The sequence below is a fragment of the Pistacia vera genome, unplaced genomic scaffold (genome assembly GCF_008641045.1).
Source record: "Pistacia vera cultivar Batoury unplaced genomic scaffold, PisVer_v2 Contig158, whole genome shotgun sequence".
In the NCBI taxonomy this organism is placed as follows: domain Eukaryota; kingdom Viridiplantae; phylum Streptophyta; class Magnoliopsida; order Sapindales; family Anacardiaceae; genus Pistacia; species Pistacia vera.
Window position 1 is genome coordinate 1005613 of NW_022195663.1, and position 19679 is coordinate 1025291.

The following is a 19679-nucleotide window of genomic DNA, read 5'->3' on the forward strand; positions in this document are numbered from 1 at the left end:
CAACTTGTTACACCCTTATGTGAGCTACTACGTACAATGTTTTGGGTTGAAGTCAAGTAGACAATATTTTGCAATTAGTGGGTTGTTTCAATAAGCTTAGACACTTTATTTACATGTTAATATAGGATATTATATCACTTAAGATGAGATTTTTAAGATATTTTTTTTATAATATTATTATTTTTTTTCATATATACAATTGGGATTCATAATCTAAAATAATAAAAATCTATAATATAAATAATCATTTTAAGTACCTTAATACATACATGGCTATGTACAGAATATTAAAGAAGATCAGTCACTTTTAATCTTTTATAGTGAGATATAACAAGATTTGGTTTAATTTAGTAAGATTTTGTTTAATTTTTGGCAAGTTTCTTAATTAAGCATAAATTTATAGTTTATGTTGAGAAATGTTTAATAAATTTGGAAGAATATTTTGAAAGGCAAGTTTAGCTAACCTTTTATAACCATTGTCTATAATAGGAGAGACTTTCATTAAGATAAAAAAATATAGAGAAAGATTCTCTCTAGTCTATAAAATATAATTATAATAATAAAAAGGTGTTTTGAGATATCTTTAAGATATATTTCAAACCAAAAATATTTAATCAAATTTCTGGAAACATTTAAAAGATGTTTTTCTATAATATATTTGATATTTAATATTTTTTTTCTTTTTTATTTCAATCAAACAACGGCTACAATTGAAAATAATTTATTAAAACGAAAAAAAATTGGATGCATAAGGCATGTGAACACGCGCCTATATAGGAGGTGATGATAGAAAAGAAAAGAAGAAAAAAGGTCAAAGGGATGACTGGTTATAGGCGGTGGAATGAGCGGCGGTAGGCGAACGTCACGGGCAAATAGCGTAACAAGTGAATGAAAATAGATTTGGTTTGCAACTGGCTTGTCGGGTCAACCACTCCTATCCATCCATCTCTCGTTTGCATGTGAATTTGTGAACTCGCCAAACCCAACTTTTTGTTTTTTTGTTTTAATATATGATTCTATAATCCGTTAATTGTGATGATTTTATTATTTAAAAAATGAGAATATTTTTCTTTTTGATATTATTTTAAGTTTTAAAAGATTATATTCTAACGAGTAATTCGATAAAAACTTTTAGATATATTATTAAAAAGTCTTGAGTTCAAATTTTTTTTAAGTTGTTAATTAAGATAACTACTAGAATTTTTATCCTGTTAATAACTATAAGGTTTTGAGAGATTACTTGAGACACGTGTATATTGATTCAAACAAAAAGATATATTTTACATTTAGACTATCTATTTATGTTTAACTATAATTATATTAAGAGGGAGTATATCTCAATATTATGAATTGCAAGACTTGCACTAGTAAACATGGGATAAATAAATTAACTTAAGCTTACTCTCTCCTTGAGTAATTTCATCTCCAAATCAAATCAATTGATTTTCGTGACAATATGCATAAAACGTGTTTTATAAATTAAAAGTATTTATTGAAGAATAAGAAAATAGAAATGGGTATCATTTTTGTTATGAAAAAGGTTTGAGGAGAAATAGAGCATGTGTCCACGTGATTGTTGAATTAATTTCTTTAACTAATAGCCAACTTCACCTAGAGATATGTGTAGAAATAATATCAATCAATCAATCTATCTACTCCAAATTATATCAACAAATTGACCCAAAAACCTATGAAAACAGTTATTGACATGTAATAAAAACAAAACCCTTCAACATGGTTTTGAAATTTGAGAACCAACTCTTACCAACTTTGGACTTTAGATTTACATGATTTAATGTTAATGATTCATAATTCATAGATTTTAAAATAAATTAGGGGTATTTGGTTGGAGATAACGTAAGATTATTGAGATTATATCATCTTATATTACTTAATTATTAAGTTTGGTTATCTATTAATATAAGATTATATAATAATCTTGTATTACCTTGTACTGTTGATAATATTGAAAGTAATATGATTATCTTTATTTTTTTAGGTATTGTGAGATTATAAGGTAATCTTATTTTTGTTACAATTTTATTCTTTATTAATAAAAGTTTTGGACAATAATGCCCCTGTTTTAAAATTAATTTACATTAATATATTATTTCAATTTTACCCTTGTTCAATAAAGTTTTTGGACAATAATGCTCTTATATTTAAAACAAATTATAGACCACCACCGTCACCTAGCCACCACCGCCGACAATGGGCCAACCACCACAAACCGCCACTGGAGTCCCTAAAAATGACCGAGAGTCGCTGGAAGGCTCTGGGAGGCTTTGATATGGCTGTTTCTAGCCATACTGATGGCTGAAAATGGCCATATCAGGCCAGATCTGCCGTTAACGGCCAAATCCCTAGCCATTACCGTTAAGGGCCATGGGCCTAGCCGTTAACGGTTAGAGCAGCTTTGATCGGAATAGATCTGACCGCTAATGGCCAAGGATCTAGCCTGATATGGTCCTTTTTGGTCATCAATATGGCCAGAAACGGCCATATCGGAGCCTCGCGGTCACGGTGAGTTACTCACAGCAACTTTCGGTGGTAGTTTGCAGTGGCGGCGATAGGGAGTGGAGTGGGGGATGATTTTGTCATAAATTAGAGTTTTATATAAGCAGGGGTGTTTAAGCTAAATCTGAAATATTGGGGGTTACAAAAATTATTCAAAAATTAATAATAAAAATAATATTATATTAATATTTTAAAAGAGGGTAATTTAGTAATTTAAATAACATACCCACCAATTTATTCTCTTTAACCAAACATATTAATATAACATACCCACCAATTAACCAAACACATTTTTCTAAAAATTTACAGTAATCTTCAAGATAATATAAAATTTCAGTAATCTAACATTTCTAGTAATCCAATATTCTCTGAACCAAACGCACCCTTAGAGCATTCCTTATACATTAAAAACTTGGGATTCTTCTTCACTTTTGACCAAAACATTTGACTAATTTTCTTATATTTATATTCTTTAAAAGTGATAATTATTTTGACAGAAAAAAGAATAATTGTTTTGACAGAAAACAAGTTTATTACAATTGGGTTTTCATTAAATTAAAATTCATTCTTAAATCTCAAAAATTGATTTGTTTAACCTATACTTATAATAATAAATATAGAACAAAACCCAGTTATAAAATATTTCCTTTAAAGCACAAAATACAAGTTAGTTGAACCAATTGACGAAACAAGATTTAGGTCAAATATTATGGCAACTTTATTTTAATTTAAATAAATTTTTTTTTTGTGGGTTGCATGGAAAAGACAGATAAATTGGGTAAAGGTTGTTAATGGGGGTCATTATGGTATTTTGGAGGTAAATACTGATTAGGGTTTGCTTTTGTAAATGAATCATCATTAATCTTATTAAGTAAGCTTAACAAAATCGATAAATTGATTGATTGATTGTATCACCCACATGCACCACAGCAATGATAACCATTTGATGGTTTTTTTTTTTTTTTTTGTCATTTTTGCTTTATGAATCGTTGACATTTCTCAAAGGTGACAATGGAGTTATAGATTATTAATAGACTCCCACCTTAGCATGTTTGTTTTTGTTATCATGAACATTCATAAAAAGATGACTATTTCTTTTTCCATTTCATTTTTTTTTTTTTTGGTTTTGTGTAATTGGTTAAATTGATGATATATTTTAAGTTCTTTTTAGTTCTGTAATTTGTTTGGGTTGGGAGCCTCTACCGAGTACCCAACTTTGAGGCCCAGCAGCTCTTCTCATTTTTCTAACACTATGCTTGGATTTGGATTTGGAGATGTAAAAATACTTCGTTTATAACCCAATCTCATAACTTTCTCTTATAACTCTAACATGACAGCAGAGTTGGTACTATCACATCAATTAACGACTTTGATTAAACACGAATGACTATTCTTTGAGGATGAACGACTGTTCATTTACGATGAATGATTGTTCAGTTCATAAAAAATGATCATTCCTTACTATTGTTCCTTCATAAGGAATAACTATTCTTTATGAATGAACGACCATTTATATCTAATTAAAATCATTTAGTGTTTTGGGTGCAGTGGGAGCATTAAAATCATTTAGTGTTTTGGGTGCAGTGGGAGCTAACGTGACAGTTATCAACTCAACTGTCATATTGAGATTGTAAGAGAAGATTTTAAAATTGAGTTGTGGGTGTAATATTACTCTTTGAAGATGTACATATGTTTGGTGCTCAAAATGAAGTCCTATAATGAGTTTTAGGTAAGACAGTCCACCATAGCACACTGGATTTTATACATTCAATCAACCAATTCACGTGGCATGGGTTGGGTTAGCATGACGTGAGACGGGTTCAGTGTGAAATCTTACAGCATGAGTAGGAATGACATGAATACAATAACAACATGACACAAGCACAACACCAACGTTGGGCTGGCTTGGAATTTCAACCTATGGGGCCATGCCAGCACAAAGCACTAATGGGTTGTATGCCAAAGCACAACCCTAATAGGCTTCATGCTGGAATGACCCAAATCAGCTTTATGTCGGCCTAACCCAAATGGGTTGGTTTAACAAGTTCCATTTGAGTTTACAAAGAAATTTTATTTAGTTTATTTAAGGGAAATGATTTATAGCCCCCATCAAATTGATTAGTTTCCTCTTTTAAATGAATTTAAGGGAAATGATGTAATAATTTTTTTAATACACTTATTCTCTATTTTATATTTTTATTTTAATATTTAACCTTTAATTCTTTTATAAACCCTAAATCTAAATTTTCCAAATCATTGAAATATTTTTTTTTCAAATAATCCTTTGTTTGACAAAAAATATATTACTAAAGCTATAAAGAAGTGATCATATAAAGGGATAAATCTGTATTTGAAGAAGAAAAAAGTAAGTTTCAAATTTGAAATTGGGAAAATGGGGTATGACAAAAAAAAAAAAAAAAAAAAAAAAAAAAAAAAAAAAAAAAAAAAAAAAAAAAAAAAAAAAAAGGAAAAGGTAATGTAAACAAAGACCTGAATAAGTTTGAAGTTAGGGAAAAAATTGAGTAATTAAAAACCCTAAGTAATTTTGAAATTGAGGGAAAAGGGGTGCAAATAAAACCCTAATTAATCCTAATAAGCAAGACTCTTTTAGGTATTAAATGGTGTTTAAAGAATTTTTAAAATATAATATAGTTGTATTTAATAATGAGGGATAATGATCAATTTGAGGGAGACTAAAACACTCCTTTGATTTAATTATCATATTGGACTTCGTTGTTCATTTGATTTAAATACTTGGGAACAATTCATTATTTAGGGGCTGTTGGATCGGGTTAATATAGATAATTGGGATAATATTTTTAAATTGAGAGAGTGCGATGTTTGGTTGGTTTGTAAAAAATATTCCCGAAATATTATGACAAACAATAGCAGTGGGGGGTAAATTTCAGGTAATCTTAATACCTTTTTTTTTTTTGGGGGGAGGGGGGGGGGGGGGGGGAGGTGTGGAGGGGGGGGGGGCCGGCGCGGCGCTATTATTAAAACATACCCTGGTATTATAATTTTTTTCCCATATTGCCCATAAACAGTTGAGTATTTGATCCAAATTAACCTTATATTTGTTAATATTTACCAAACACCCAATCACACATGTAGACACTTTTGTCCTCGCTTTTTAAATTTTTTGGATGACATTGCCCTTGTTATTATCATTATTTACAGAAATGCCATTATACCCAGAACTAGCCATCATCGGCAGCCACCGGAGGTTGTCAAAAGTTGTTATAATGGCGTACGACCGATTGTATATGGCCAGTCGTGCGTCGATGAGGCTTTTTCTGACAATGGATCCATGTTCAGAAAAGGCCAGATTTGGCTGTTTCATGACCAAGGATGTGGCCGTAAAACGACGACTAATCTGGCTGTGAAACAACTAGGTCTTTGGCTATGAAACGACCGGCGTTTCATGACTAAAGACGTGGCCATGAAATGACCAGATCTATGGCACTGTCGGCATCACGACCAGATTTGTGGCACTGCCAACAGCCGCTAGCAGTGATGGCTGGCTGCCAATAGTGGCTTGGGGTGGGTAGGGGTGTTTTTGTTAAGTTTAAAACGTTTTTGGTTGCTAGGGTGTTTTTGCTAAATCTGAAAAGTAGGGGTTTAAAAGAAATTATTCAAAAAATAATAATAAAAATTACTGTTATTTTAATATTTAAAAAAGAGGGCAATTTAGTAATCTATATAACATACCCACCCATTTATCCTTCCAATCAAACATATTATTCACCAATTTATTCGAACAAACCAAATACATTTCCTAAAGATTCCCAATAATCTTCAAGGTAATCTTTTGTTCCGTTAATATAATATCTTTGATAAGTTCTTGAAAATACACTTATAGTTAGTGGTTTATAGGTATCATTTGTGGGAAATTAGGATTGATTTGTATGAATTAACTTAATTGTTTCATAAATGCACTTTTTGGGATCATGAGTATTTTTTTTGTGTTTTTAAAAAATAAAGCTTAAAAATAATATTTGGATGAGAGATGATGTTGGAGAGAGAATTTTTTACGATTGGAAATAAACGGATCGAGAATTGGAGTTGAACTGAAGAAGTTATGGAGCTTTGAAGTAAAGAGGAAATTCTAGATTACACTCCAGTTTGAACATGTCTCAGTGTTTCGACAATAACTTAAGTTGTAGATATTGTGTCGAGATGATTCTTAAACCATTGGAAAGCTGATTCAAAGGGCTAAATTTCATATGTTTACCACATCGCCAGATTCCCTCGTTATCATGCTAAAAAATAACTATCTCTGGAGTGCTGAGGAATGATGCAAGGTTAGAAGAGGAATTGGACCATGCCACAGCACAACAAAACCAGAACCAACCATGCCACAACACACTTAGTCCATAATCAACCAAGCCATAGCACAGTGTCGGGGCACAATCACGAGAGTTGGAAATTTTTCTTCTGTTTTTGACTAGGAAAATAGGGTTTAAGAATCCTAAACTAACTAGAATTAAAGAAAACAAAACCCTAACCCTTGTAGGATATAAATAGAAGTCTTTTAGCATTATTTTGGGGGAATTTTCTTTTAAGGATCTTGGTAGAGAACAAAAATACTCAATAATGTTGAGATTAAGAGAGATTGAATGAGGCTTGGACTGAAGAATTAGGGAAGATCATCATCAACTCCATTGTTCTACCCAAGATTTCATAAATTTTTCTTATCTCTTGTTATTATTTTGTTATTCATTAATATGATTATGTTTTTATTCTTCTCCATGGGTAACTAATTCTTTTGTGATTAGGGTGATTTCAAAGCCCTAGGCATGTCTTGTGATTAATAAAATCTTCATCTATTTATCTTTTGATCCCTCTTGGTTATGTGATTATTTCTCTGTGAATAGGGTTTAGATAGATTGTCTTAATTGTTTAAATGCGTAATTAAATAGTTAGGATTAATTTATTAATGCCAATTTAGATTGTTTAGTTCATAATTGCTTTATTAACCTAAATAACTAGTGGTAAAGTGTATGCCTGCATACATGAGGGATAATCACTCAAGATAACTAAACCGACCATTTGAGTTTAGCCTTAATTCAGTAGGTCTCTCGCAACTTAATACTTTTATTACTTTGAATCTAGAGATCGTATCCTAGGTTATCTAATAAACAGGGAATTGAGTTATGACCGTATCTAATCCAACGACTCAGTAAAGAGAGATGAAACTTATCAATGTTTGGTATTTTCTGAGCTGATGTGATTAAGAAGGTAGAAAGTTAAAGAGTATTTTTATTATATGTAATTCACGTCTAGTGGTGGCAAATAAACCTTCAATCTAGTTTATCTTATTTATCTCTTTTGTGATTGTTTTCTTGTTTTACTTTGTTTAATTTTAGCTTGATAGTTTTTGTTGAGTTTTTATAATTCGTGACAAACCCCGTTTGAAGTAGATAATTCATTAAGTTCACAAATCCTCTACGAGAAAGACCCTTACTTGCTCTTTGCTACTACACAACTTTGCATAATAATTTAATGAGGTAAAATTAGGTGTTGCATTTGCATGTATCAATTCCTCTATAATAAAACATTATATGATCCAAACGCCTTCTTAGTGTATAAGAATGTGTTTTCATTATCCATCATTGATAGATCAATTGATATGGAATGTATGAATGTTCATAATTTATGAAACTTGTGGTGGGAAAAGTAGATTTGCTAAACCTAGGGAGAGAAAATATAATATATTTTTTAATTAGCTAATTATTTAATTCCTTACTAATTAAACAAATACAAAGTTTTTGAACCATGAAATGTATCATGAATACAATGACGTGGGGATCGGCCCACTTAGATAATTGAAAGAGAGGTATAGTGTTTCCAAGTTTGCCAATTCTGAAAAGGAACTGGGGATCGATCCAGTTAGATGATTGTGTGAGAGGTCTAACACTTCCAGGTTCACCAGCTCTGAAATGGAACTGGGGATGGTTCCGGAAATGTTGTTCCTGCTCAAATCTAAGACATTGAGCTGCTTCAGACGTCCAATTTCAGGTGGGATTGTCCCATTTAATCTATTATCACTCAAGTATATTGAACAAGGGAAACTCGACAACAGGATAGCATTAGCACTCTGGTCTCTCTTCTCGTATAATGGAATGCCGACAGAAGCAGTGAGGATGGAGGAACGGCAATTCGTATTAATGAGGCTCTTGAGATCAGCCAAGCTTCTTGGGATTTCACCTGTAAGAGAGTTGTTTGAGAGTTCCAAGTAACACAAATTCTCCATCTGACCAATCCAAGGAGGGATACTGCCATCCAGGTGATTCCATGACAAATCCAGCACTTGTAACTTCTTGCAACTCAACAACCAAAGTGGGATGTGGCCTTTAAGGCCACAATTTCCAAGTGCTAAAACCATCAAACTTTCAAACCCACTAACATTTTCCGGAATTTTCTCATCAATGAAATTCTTTGTAAGTATAACAAGGGTGAGATTTTTGCACTGCTGCAGCACACCAAGTGCCCTAGGTAAGTCCACAAAACTATTGTTTGACAATGAGAAAAAGAAAAGGGACGTTAGCTTTGTGAAACTCTCAGGGATTTGGCCATTTAAATTATTTGTGGCTAAGTTCAAAACTTTCAATTCACGGCAATCAGCTAGGGAATTTGGAAGGGGCCCAGAGAAATGATTAGAGGCAAGTTCAAGAGTAGAAAGACTAGGTAATCCAGTGAAATTAAGATCAATCTGACCAGTTAATGAATTGTTTCGAAGGTCAAGTACATGGAGCTTTGAGCATAGAGCCAGACTTGAAGGTAGTTGCCCAGCAAATGAATTTGAGGATGCAATTAAGATTTCCAGGTTTGTAAGGTTTCCAAACACATTAGGAATTCGACCTGACAGCTGATTTCCAGAAATAATCAAGAATTGAAGGCTAGTGAGCTTACTCAAATTATCCTTTAATAGGCCATAGAAATGATTTTCAGAGAGCGTGAGTTGCTGCAAGGATGACAAGGAATACAAGGCATCCGGAAGAACGCCTGCAAGTGAATTGTAATCCAGATGTAACTCTTTCAGAGAGGAGCTGCAATTCTCTAAGCCTTCAAGCTTGCCCCCAAAATGATTAATCGAAAAATCAAGAATCAGAATCCCATTTGAGGCACTCCAGATTTTGGAATTAAGACTGCCAGTGAATGAATTGTTGCTTATGTTGAACACAGCAAGATTAGGGAAGTCCCCAAGCTCTGACAAGTCCCCAGTGAATGAATTACTAGAAACGTTTAATGACCGAATCATTTTAAAACTTGAAAGAACTCCTGCAACGGGTCCTGACAGACTGTTATGGCTCAAATCAAGAACTTCCAGCTGCTTCAAGTTTGAGAACTCAACAGGTAATATTCCTTCTAGATGATTGAAAGAAAGATCAAGCCATTTCAGGTAAGCCAAACGGGTCAAAGAGCCGGGAACCATCCCCTTCAAACCCTTTTTCGGCAGCTTCAACATGATCACTCTACTTGTAACAGATATTTTACTATGATCATCACAAACAACACCATCCCACTGACAACAAATGGAATCATTAGACCATGATGTAACTGCGAGGCTTCTGGCAAATTCTTTCAGTGCCCACAAATCATTTGGATCACAAAGTTGGTCCTGGGTCGTGAGAACCAAAGAAGAACAAGCAAAGCAGGCGAACAATATCAGTTTGAAGTAAGTCATTGGGATAAATCCCTGTACCGCCATTGCAGAAACCAAAGAACTGTAACACAAAAATACAATAGACTTCCGATTGTTCGTTTTTTATAATGAAAAATAGAAAACCTATGAACACAATATAATGTCAACCTACACCTGAACATGATTAAATGGTTTTGAAATTTCAGAACCAAACCTTAACAAACCTCGGACTTTAAGTTAAAATGGACAGTGAAAGTTTCATTATAAGTCAGCATATAATAAACTAAAACTTTTGACAAAAGTTTCTATAATTGAAATGGTTTTGAAATTTGAGAACGAAATCTTAACAAACTCTGACTTTAAAATGGATAGTGAAATTATATGTAACTGTTAAATAATAAAGTCTACGACGTCGTTTAGAGCCAAGCAAAAACGTAGATGGATAGTGAAAATATTATCTAATAGATGCTAAGCAATAAACTATACAACACTGAAGATGAGCATTGCAAGCATACAAAGAGTTAGGTGGTTGAAAAATATACGGACGAGCATATATATTAAGATCAATTATTCCATGACTTAGAGAATCTGCCAAAATTCCAGATTTCACCTGGAAAGCTTCCTTTTTGGTTTGAATAGTTGAGATTGATAAAGACTTTACACCCAGATTGTTAAGGCTCGAATCCCTGGTAGCATTTTGTGTGGCTTCAGTAGATACATAATCGGAGTTAGAAGTGAAACGTCACGTAAGTGTTCCTAGATATAACATTTAGGGGATCACAAAGCCGACAATTTGATGTTTGGCGAGGCTTGTCGGTGTCAAGCCAATGAAGATTCGAAGTGGCGGCATGTCAGACTCTATGGTTTCGGTGGTTAGGGTTAGGGTTTGGTTTGTTGATGTTTTAATAGATTTTGTAATGAAATCTCATCAATCAATGAAGATTTCAAAACGACGGAGAAGAAGGAAGGAAAAAAAAAAAGAGCGGTTTCGTCAAACAAAGTGCGCTAGAGAAGGAAAAAATGAGAAGCGAAAAAAGAGCGCGGGAGAAGAAGAAATTGAAAATGAAAACGACGGAGAAGGAAAAAAATTCACTAATTGACGTGGCAGGCGAGTGTGTGGCAATACCACGTCACCTAACATGTCAGTTTATATAGGTTTCTTTGTTTAACTCTTTGTAAGACTTTGACCAAAGTTTTCTATAGAAAAGACTTCGAGCGTTCTTGACTTTTGACAAAATATTTGGAAAAAAAATTAAAAGGAGGGATTTTTTTCACTAATTTAATTATATATACTTACATCTCAAATTAAGAAAAAAAATTAAAAAAATTCTTACGGCAACATAATTTATTATTTTAACTATTTTTAGGTGGTGATAGATTTCTTGGGGATGATAGGTTTGATAGAAACTGTAAAATGTATTATTTTAGATTTTAAGTTTGAATACCGTTATAATTGTAAATAAAAGTAGGTATAAAACTGTCATCTAATCATTAATTTTAGAGTTGAGATGCAAATAAACTAATTCAACATACTTCAATGAAAAAAAATAATAAAATCATCGATAATTTTATATTAAATTTATATATCGAATAACGTGATAAAATCTTAATTGATTGATATTAATAAATATCAAAATTTTATCAAATCATTTCATGAATTATCTGTATAACATTACTCAAAAATTTATTATTCTGAACGATAAGTCATGATCCAGAACGTTCAATCTCGAGCAGATACTAATTATTGATTTTATAATTGGAGGATAAATCCAACTTCGGTGTCGTTCCTGGGACATGTCTACGCGCATAAAAAGCGCGTGGTGTACTTCCTTACCTGCTTTCCTATCTCTTTCGTACCATTTCTCCACTCGCGGAGTACTTGCTACTGTTGCAAAATGGATGAGATCAAGGCGATCGGCGTGGTGGGCGGTGGCCAAATGGGCTCGGGAATCGCCCAGCTCGGCGCCATGAACGGCTTGGACGTGTGGCTCCTTGACTCCGACCCAGATGCCCTGGCTAGAGCCACCAAATCTATTTCCAGTTCCATCCAAAAATTTGTCTCCAAAGGCCAGCTTTCTCAGGCAAGAATCTTCCTGTTTGGTGTCAGTTTTGATGTTTAATTATGGGTTAGGTTTAGTTTGTTTGGAAAATTTTATTATTTCAATGTAATTGAATGAGCGTTTGGTTAATATGACAGACTAGATTGCTTTTTAACCATTTATTACTTAAAAATTTAAGCATTTGTTTCTTAAAAATTTAAGCTTAGGTTATGTGAAATATTGAATCCATAATCAGTTTTGAATGAACTTTGTGAACACAAGGTGTTCTGATTCTGGATTTTAACAACTGTAATATGTACTTTACAGAAGGCGGGAACTGATGCTATGAGACTTCTAAGGTGTACTTCAAATTTGGAAGAACTTCGTTCAGTGGATATTGTAATTGAAGCTATTGTGGAATCCGAAGATGTGAAGAAGAGGCTGTTTCTTGAGCTAGACAAGATTACTAAACCTTCTGCCATTTTGGCATCAAATACAAGTTCCATATCTATTACTCGGCTCGCGTCTGCTACCAGCAGACCGCGCCAGGTGATACTCAGAATATCCTATAAAACATTTATTTAAAAGGCCATTGCATTTTTATTTATATTGTTTAAGTTTATTGATGTTTCATACATAATCTAGTATGACACCAATTTATTCTCTTAACCAAACATATTAATATAACATACACCACCAATTAACCAAACACATTTTTCTAAAAAATTACAGTAATCTTCAAGATAATATAAAATTCAGTAATTAACATTTAGTATCCAATATTCTCTGAACCAAAAGCACCCTTAGAGCATTCCTTATACATTAAAAACTTGGGATTCTTCTTCACTTTTGACCAAAACATTTGAATAATTTTCTATATTTATATTCTTTAAAGTGAAATTATTTGACAGAAAAAGAATAATTGTTTTGACAGAAACAGTTATTACAATTGGGTTTCATTAAATTAAAATTCATTCTTAAATCTCAAAAATTGATTTGTTTAACCTATACTTATAATAATAAATATAGAACAAACCCAGTTAAAAAATTTCCTTTAAAGCACAAAAAACAAGTTAGTTGAACCAATTGACGAAACAAGATTTAGGTCAAAATATATGCAACTTTATTTTAATTTAAAAATATATTTTTTTGGGTTGCATGGAAAGACAGATAAATTGGGTAAAGGTTGTTAATGGGGGTATATGGTATTTTGGAGGGAATACTGATTGGGTTTGTTTGTAAATGAATCATCATTAATCTTATTAAGTAAGCTTAACAAAATCGATAAATTGATTGATTGTGTATCACCCACATGCACCACCAGCAATGATAAACCATTGATGGTTTTTTTTTTTTTTTTTGTATTTTGCTTATGAATCGTGACATTTCTCAAAGTGGGCAATGGAGTTATAGATTATTAATAGACTCCCACCTTAGCATGTTTGTTTTGTTATCATGAACATTCATAAGAAGATGACTATTTCTTTTCATTTATTTATTTTTTTTGTGTTTGTTAAATTGATGATATATTTTAGTTCTTTTTAGTTTGTAATGTTTGGGTTGGGAGCCTTACCGGGACCCAACTTTGAGACCAGAAGCTTTCTTAATCATTTTCAAACACTATGCTGGATTTGGATTGGATTTGGAGATGTAAAAATACTATCTCTATAACCAATTTCATAAACTTCTCTTACAATCCTAACATGGTAGTAGAGTGACTATCACGTTAACTAACGACTTTGATTAAACCGAACGACTGTTCTTTAAGGACGAAGACTGTTCATTTATGAGAAATGATTGTTCCATTCAAATGAACAATTGTCCATTAACTATTGTTCCTTCATAAAGAACAATCATTCTTATGAAGGAACGATGTTGTATCTAATCAAAATCATTAGTGTTTTGAGTGCAGTGAGAGCTAATGTGACAGGTATTAACTCAGCTGTCACGTTGTGATTGTAAGAGAGGGTTTTGATATTGGTTGTAGATGTAATATTATACTTTAGAGATGTACATAGTTGGTGCTCAAAATGACGTCCTATAATGAGTTTTAGGTAAGATAGTCCACCATAGCACACTGGATTATATGTATTCAATCAATAATTCACGTGGCATGAGTTGGGTTAGCATGACGTGAGACGGGTTCAGTATGAAATCTTACAAGCATGAGTAGAATGACATGAATACAATAACAGCATGACACAAGCATAACACCAACGTTGGGTGGCTTGGATTGGTGCTTGAAATCAACCTATGGGGCCATGCCAGGAAAAAGCACAATGGGTTTTATGCCAAAGCACAACCCAATAGGTTCATGCTGGAATGACCCAAATCAGTTATGTCGGCCTAACCCAAATGGGTTGGTTTAACACGTTCCATTTGAGTTTACAAAGAAATTTGGTTAGTTTATTAAGGGAAATGATTTATAGCCCCATCAAATTGATTAGTGTCCTCTTTTAAATGAATTTTGTTTTGATAAGTTTAAACTTAATGATTAATAATTTTTTAATATACTTATTTCTCTATTTATATTTTTATTTTAATATTTAACCTTTAATTCTTTTATAAACCCTAAATCTAAATTTTCTAAATCATTGAAATGTATATTTTTTTTTCAAATAATCCTTTGTTTGGCAAAAAATATATTACTAAAGCTATAAGAAAAGATCATATAAAGGGTAAAATGAATTGAAGAAGAAAAAAGTAAGTTTCAAATTTGAAATTGGGAAAATGGGGTATGAAAAAAAAAAAAAAAAAAAAAAAAAAAAAAAAAAAAAAAAAAAAAAAAAAAAAAAAAAAAGGGAAAAGGTAATGTAAACAAAGACCTGAATAAGTTTGAAGTTAGGGAAAAAATTGAGTAATTAAAAACCCTAAGTAATTTTGAAATTGAGGGAAAAGGGGTGCAAATAAAACCCTAATTAAATAATTAAGCAAGACTTTTTAGGATTAAATGGTGTTTAAAGAATTTTTAAAATAAATATAGTTGTATTTAATATGAGGGATAATGATCAATTTGAGGGAGACTAAAATCACTTCCTTTGATTTAATTATCATATTGGACTTTGGTTCAATTATGATTTAAATACTGGGAACAATTCATTATTTAGGGGCTGTTTGGATCGGGTAAATTAGATAATTGGGATAATATTTTTTAAATTGAGCAAGTGACGATGTTTGGTTGGTTTGTAAAAAATTATTCCCGAAATATTTATGACAAACAATAGCAGTTGGGGGTAAATTTCAGGAATCTTAATACCTTTTTTTTTTTTGGGGGGGGGGGGGGGGGGGGGGGGGGCCGGCGCGGCGTATTATTAAAACATACTGGTATTATAATTTTTTTTCCCATATTGCCCTAAACAGTTGAGTATTTGATCCAAAATTAAACTTATATTTGTTAATATTTACCAAACACCCAATCACACATGTAGACATTTGTCCTCGCTTTTTAATTTTTGGATGACATTGCCCTTGTATTTATTATTACAGAAATGCCATATACCCAGAACTAGCCATCATCGGCAGCCACCGGAGGTGTCAAAAGTTGTATAATGGCGTACGACCGATTGTATATGGCCAGTCGTGCGTCGATGAGGCTTTTTCTGACAATGGATCCATGTTCAGAAAAGGCCAGATTTGGCTGTTTATGACCAAGGATGTGGCCGTAAAACGACGATAATCTGGCTGTGAAACAACTAGGTCTTTGGCTATGAAACGACGGCGGTTCAGACTAAAGACGTGGCCATGAAATGACCAGATCTATGGCACGTCGGCAACACGACCAGATTTGTGGCACTGCCAACAGCGCTAGCAGTGATGGCTGGCTGCCAATAGTGGGTTGGGGTGGGTAGGGGTTTTTGTTAAGTTTAAAACGTTTTTGGTTGCTAGGGTGTTTTGCTAAATTGAAAAGTGGGTTTAAAAGAAATTATTCAAAAAATAATAATAAAAAATTACTGTTATTTTATATTAAAAAAGAGGGCAATTAGTAATCTATATAACATACCCACCCATTCCTTCAATCAAAATATTATCACCAATTTATTCGAACAAACCAAATACATTTCCAAAGATTCCCAATAATCTTCAAGGTAATCTTTTGTTCGTTAATATAATATCTTGATAAGTTCTTGAAAATACACTTATAGTTAGTGGTTTATAGGTATCATTTGTGGGAAATTAGGATTGATTTGTAGAATTAACTTAATTGTTTCATAATGCACTTTGGGATCATGAGTATTTTTTTGTGTTTTTAAAAAATAAAGCTTAAAAATATATTTGGATGAGAGATGTGTGGAGAGAGAATTTTTTACGATTGGAAATAAACGGATCGAGAGATGAGTTGAATGAAGAAGTATGGAGCTTTGAAGTAAAGAGGAAAATCTAGATTCACTCCAGTTTGAACATGTCTCAGTGTTTCGACAATAACTTAAGTTGTAGATATTGTGTCGAGATGATTCTTAAACCATTGGAAAGCTGATTCAAAGGGGCTAAATTTCATATGTTACCACATCGCCAGATTCCCTCGTTATCATGCTAAAAAATAACTATCTTGGAGTGCTGAGGAATGATGCAAGGTTAGAAGAGGAATTGGACCATGCCACAGCACAACAAAACCAGAAACAACCATGCCACAACCACTTAGTCCATAATCAACCAAGCCATAGCACAGTGTCGGGGCACAATCACGAGAGTTGGAAATTTTCTTCTGTTTTGACTAGGAAAATAGGGTTTAAGAATCCTAAACTAAATAGAATTAAAGAAAACAAAACCTAACCCTTGTAGGATTAAATAGAAGTCTTTTAGCATTATTTTGGGGGAATTTTCTTTAAGGATCTTGGTAGAGAACAAAAAATACTCAATAATGTTGAGATTAAGAGAGATGAATGAGGCTTGGATGAAGAATTAGGGAAGTCATCATCAACTCCATTGTTCTACCCAGATTTCATAAAATTTTCTTATCTCTTGTTATTATTTTGTATTCATAATATGATTATGTTTTATTCTTCTCCATGGGTAACTAATTCTTTTGTGATTAGGGTGATCAAAGCCCTAGGCATGTCTTGTGATTAATAAAAATTCATCATATTTACTTTTGATCCCTCTTGGTTATGGGATTATTTCTCTGGGAATAGGGTTAGATAGATTGTCTTAATTGTTTAAATGCGTAATAAATAGTTAGGATTAATTTATTAATGCCCATTTAGATTGTTTAGTTCATAATTGCTTTATTAACCTAAATAACTAGTGGTAAAGGTATGCCTGCATACATGAGGGATAATCACTCAAGATAACTAAACCGACCATTTGAGTTAGCCTTAATTCAGTAGGTCTCTCGCAAAATTAATCTTTATTACTTTGAATCTAGAGATCGTATCTAGGTTATCTAATAAACAGGGAATTGAGTATGACCGTATCATCCAACGACTCAGTAAAGAGAGATGAAACTTATCAATGTTTGGTATTTTCTGAGCGATGTGATTAGAAGGTAGAAATAGTAAAGTTAAGAGTTTATTATATGTAATTCACGTCTAGTGGTGGCAAATAAACTTCAATCTAGTTTATCTATTATCTCTTTTGTGATTGTTTTCTTGTTACTTGTTTAATTTAGCTTGATAGTTTTTGTGAGTTTTTATAATTCGTGACAAACCCCGTTGAAGTAGATAATTCATTAAGTTCACAAATCCTTACGAGAAAGACCCTTACTTGCTCTTTGCTACTACACAACTTTGCATAATAATTATGAGGTAAAATAGGTGTTGCATTTGCATGTATCAATTCCTTATAATAAAACATTATATGATCCAAACGCCTTCTAGTGTATAAGAATGTGTTTTCATTATCCATCATTGATAATCAATGATAGGAATGTATGAATTCATAATTTATGAAACTTGTGGTGGGAAAAGTAGATTTGTAAACCTAGGAGAGAGAAATATAAATCTTTTTTAATTAGCTAATTATTAATTCCTACTAATTAAACAAATACAAAGTTTTGAACCATGAAATGTATCATGAATACAATGACGGGGGGATCGGCCCACTTAGATAATTGAAGAGAGGTATAGTGTTTCCAAGTTTGCCAATTCTGAAAAGGAACTGGGATCGATCCAGTTAGATGATTGTGTGAGAGGTCTAACATCCAGGTTCACCAGCTCTGAAATGGAACTGGGGATGGTTCCGAAATGTTGGTCCTGCTCAAATCTAAGACATTGAGCTGCTTCAGACGTCCAATTTCAGGTGGGATTGTCCCATTTAATCTATTATCACTCAAGTATATTGAACAAGGGAAACTGACAACAGGATAGCATTAGCACTCGGTCTTCTTCCTGTATAATGGAATGCCGACAGAAGCAGTGGAGGATGGAGGAACGGCAATTCGTATTAAGAGGCTCTTGAGATCAGCCAAGCTTCTTGGGATTTCACCTGTAAGAGAGTTGTTTGAGAGGTTCCAAGTAACACAAATTCTCCATTGACCAATCCAAGGAGGGATACTGCCATCCAGGTGATTCCATGACAAATCCAGCACTTGTAACTTCTTGCAACTCAACAACCAAAGTGGGATGTGGCCTTTAGGCCACAATTTCAAGTGCTAAAACCATCAAACTTCAAACCCATAACATTTCCGGAATTTCTCATCAATGAAATTCTTTGTAAGGATAACAAGGGTGAGGATTTTTGCACTGCTGCAGCACCACCAAGCCCTAGGTAAGTCCACAAAACTATTGTTTGACAATGAGAAAAAGAAAAGGGACGTTAGCTTTGTGAAACTCTCAGGGATTTGGCCATTTAAATTATTGTGGCTAAGTTCAAAACTTTCAATTCACGGCAATCAGCTAGGGAATTTGGAAGGGGCCCAGAGAAATGATTAGAGGCAAGTTCAAGAGTAGAAGACTAGGTAATCCAGTGAAATAAGATCAATCTGACCAGTTAAGAATTGTTTCGAAGGTCAAGTACATGGAGCTTTGAGCATAGAGCCAGACTTGAAGGTAGTTGCCCAGCAATGAATTTGAGGATGCAATTAAGATTTCCAGGTTTGTAAGGTTCCAAACACATTAGGAATTCGACCTGACAGCTGATTTCAGAAATAATCAAGAATTGAAGGCTAGTGAGCTTACTCAAATTATCCTTTAGTAGGCATAGAAATGATTTTCAGAGAGCGTGAGTTGCTGCAAGGATGACAAGGAATACAAGGCATCCGGAAGAACGCCTGCAAGTGAATTGTAATCCAGATGTAACTCTTTCAGAGAGGAGCTGCAATTCTCTAAGCCTTCAAGCTTGCCCCCAAAATGATTAATCGAAAAATCAAGAACAGAATCCCATTTGAGGCACTCCAGATTTGGAATTAAGACTGCCAGTGAATGAATGTTGCTTATGTTGAACACAGCAAGATTAGGGAAGTCCCCAAGCTCTGACAAGTCCCCGTGAATGAATTACTAGAAACGTTTAAAGACCGAATCATTTTTAAAACTTGAAAGAAC

The 19679-nt window shown here is 33.2% G+C and overlaps 2 protein-coding genes across 2 annotated transcripts; one reads left to right on the forward strand and one right to left on the reverse strand.

The window, feature by feature from the left end:
- Positions 1-8305: 8305 nt before the first annotated feature.
- Positions 8306-10270, reverse strand: LOC116124960 (phytosulfokine receptor 2-like). Its single transcript, XM_031410710.1, has one exon. The coding sequence runs from the start codon at positions 10229-10231 to the stop codon at positions 8306-8308; it is 1926 nt and encodes a 641-aa protein (XP_031266570.1). The 5' UTR covers positions 10232-10270.
- A 1739-nt stretch (positions 10271-12009) lies between these two features.
- Positions 12010-12810, forward strand: LOC116124987 (3-hydroxybutyryl-CoA dehydrogenase-like). Its single transcript, XM_031410728.1, has 2 exons — positions 12010-12246; positions 12532-12810. Exons 1-2 carry the CDS (start codon positions 12061-12063, stop codon positions 12787-12789), a joined length of 444 nt encoding a protein of 147 aa, XP_031266588.1. The 5' UTR covers positions 12010-12060; the 3' UTR covers positions 12790-12810.
- The last annotated feature ends 6869 nt before the right edge of the window (positions 12811-19679 follow it).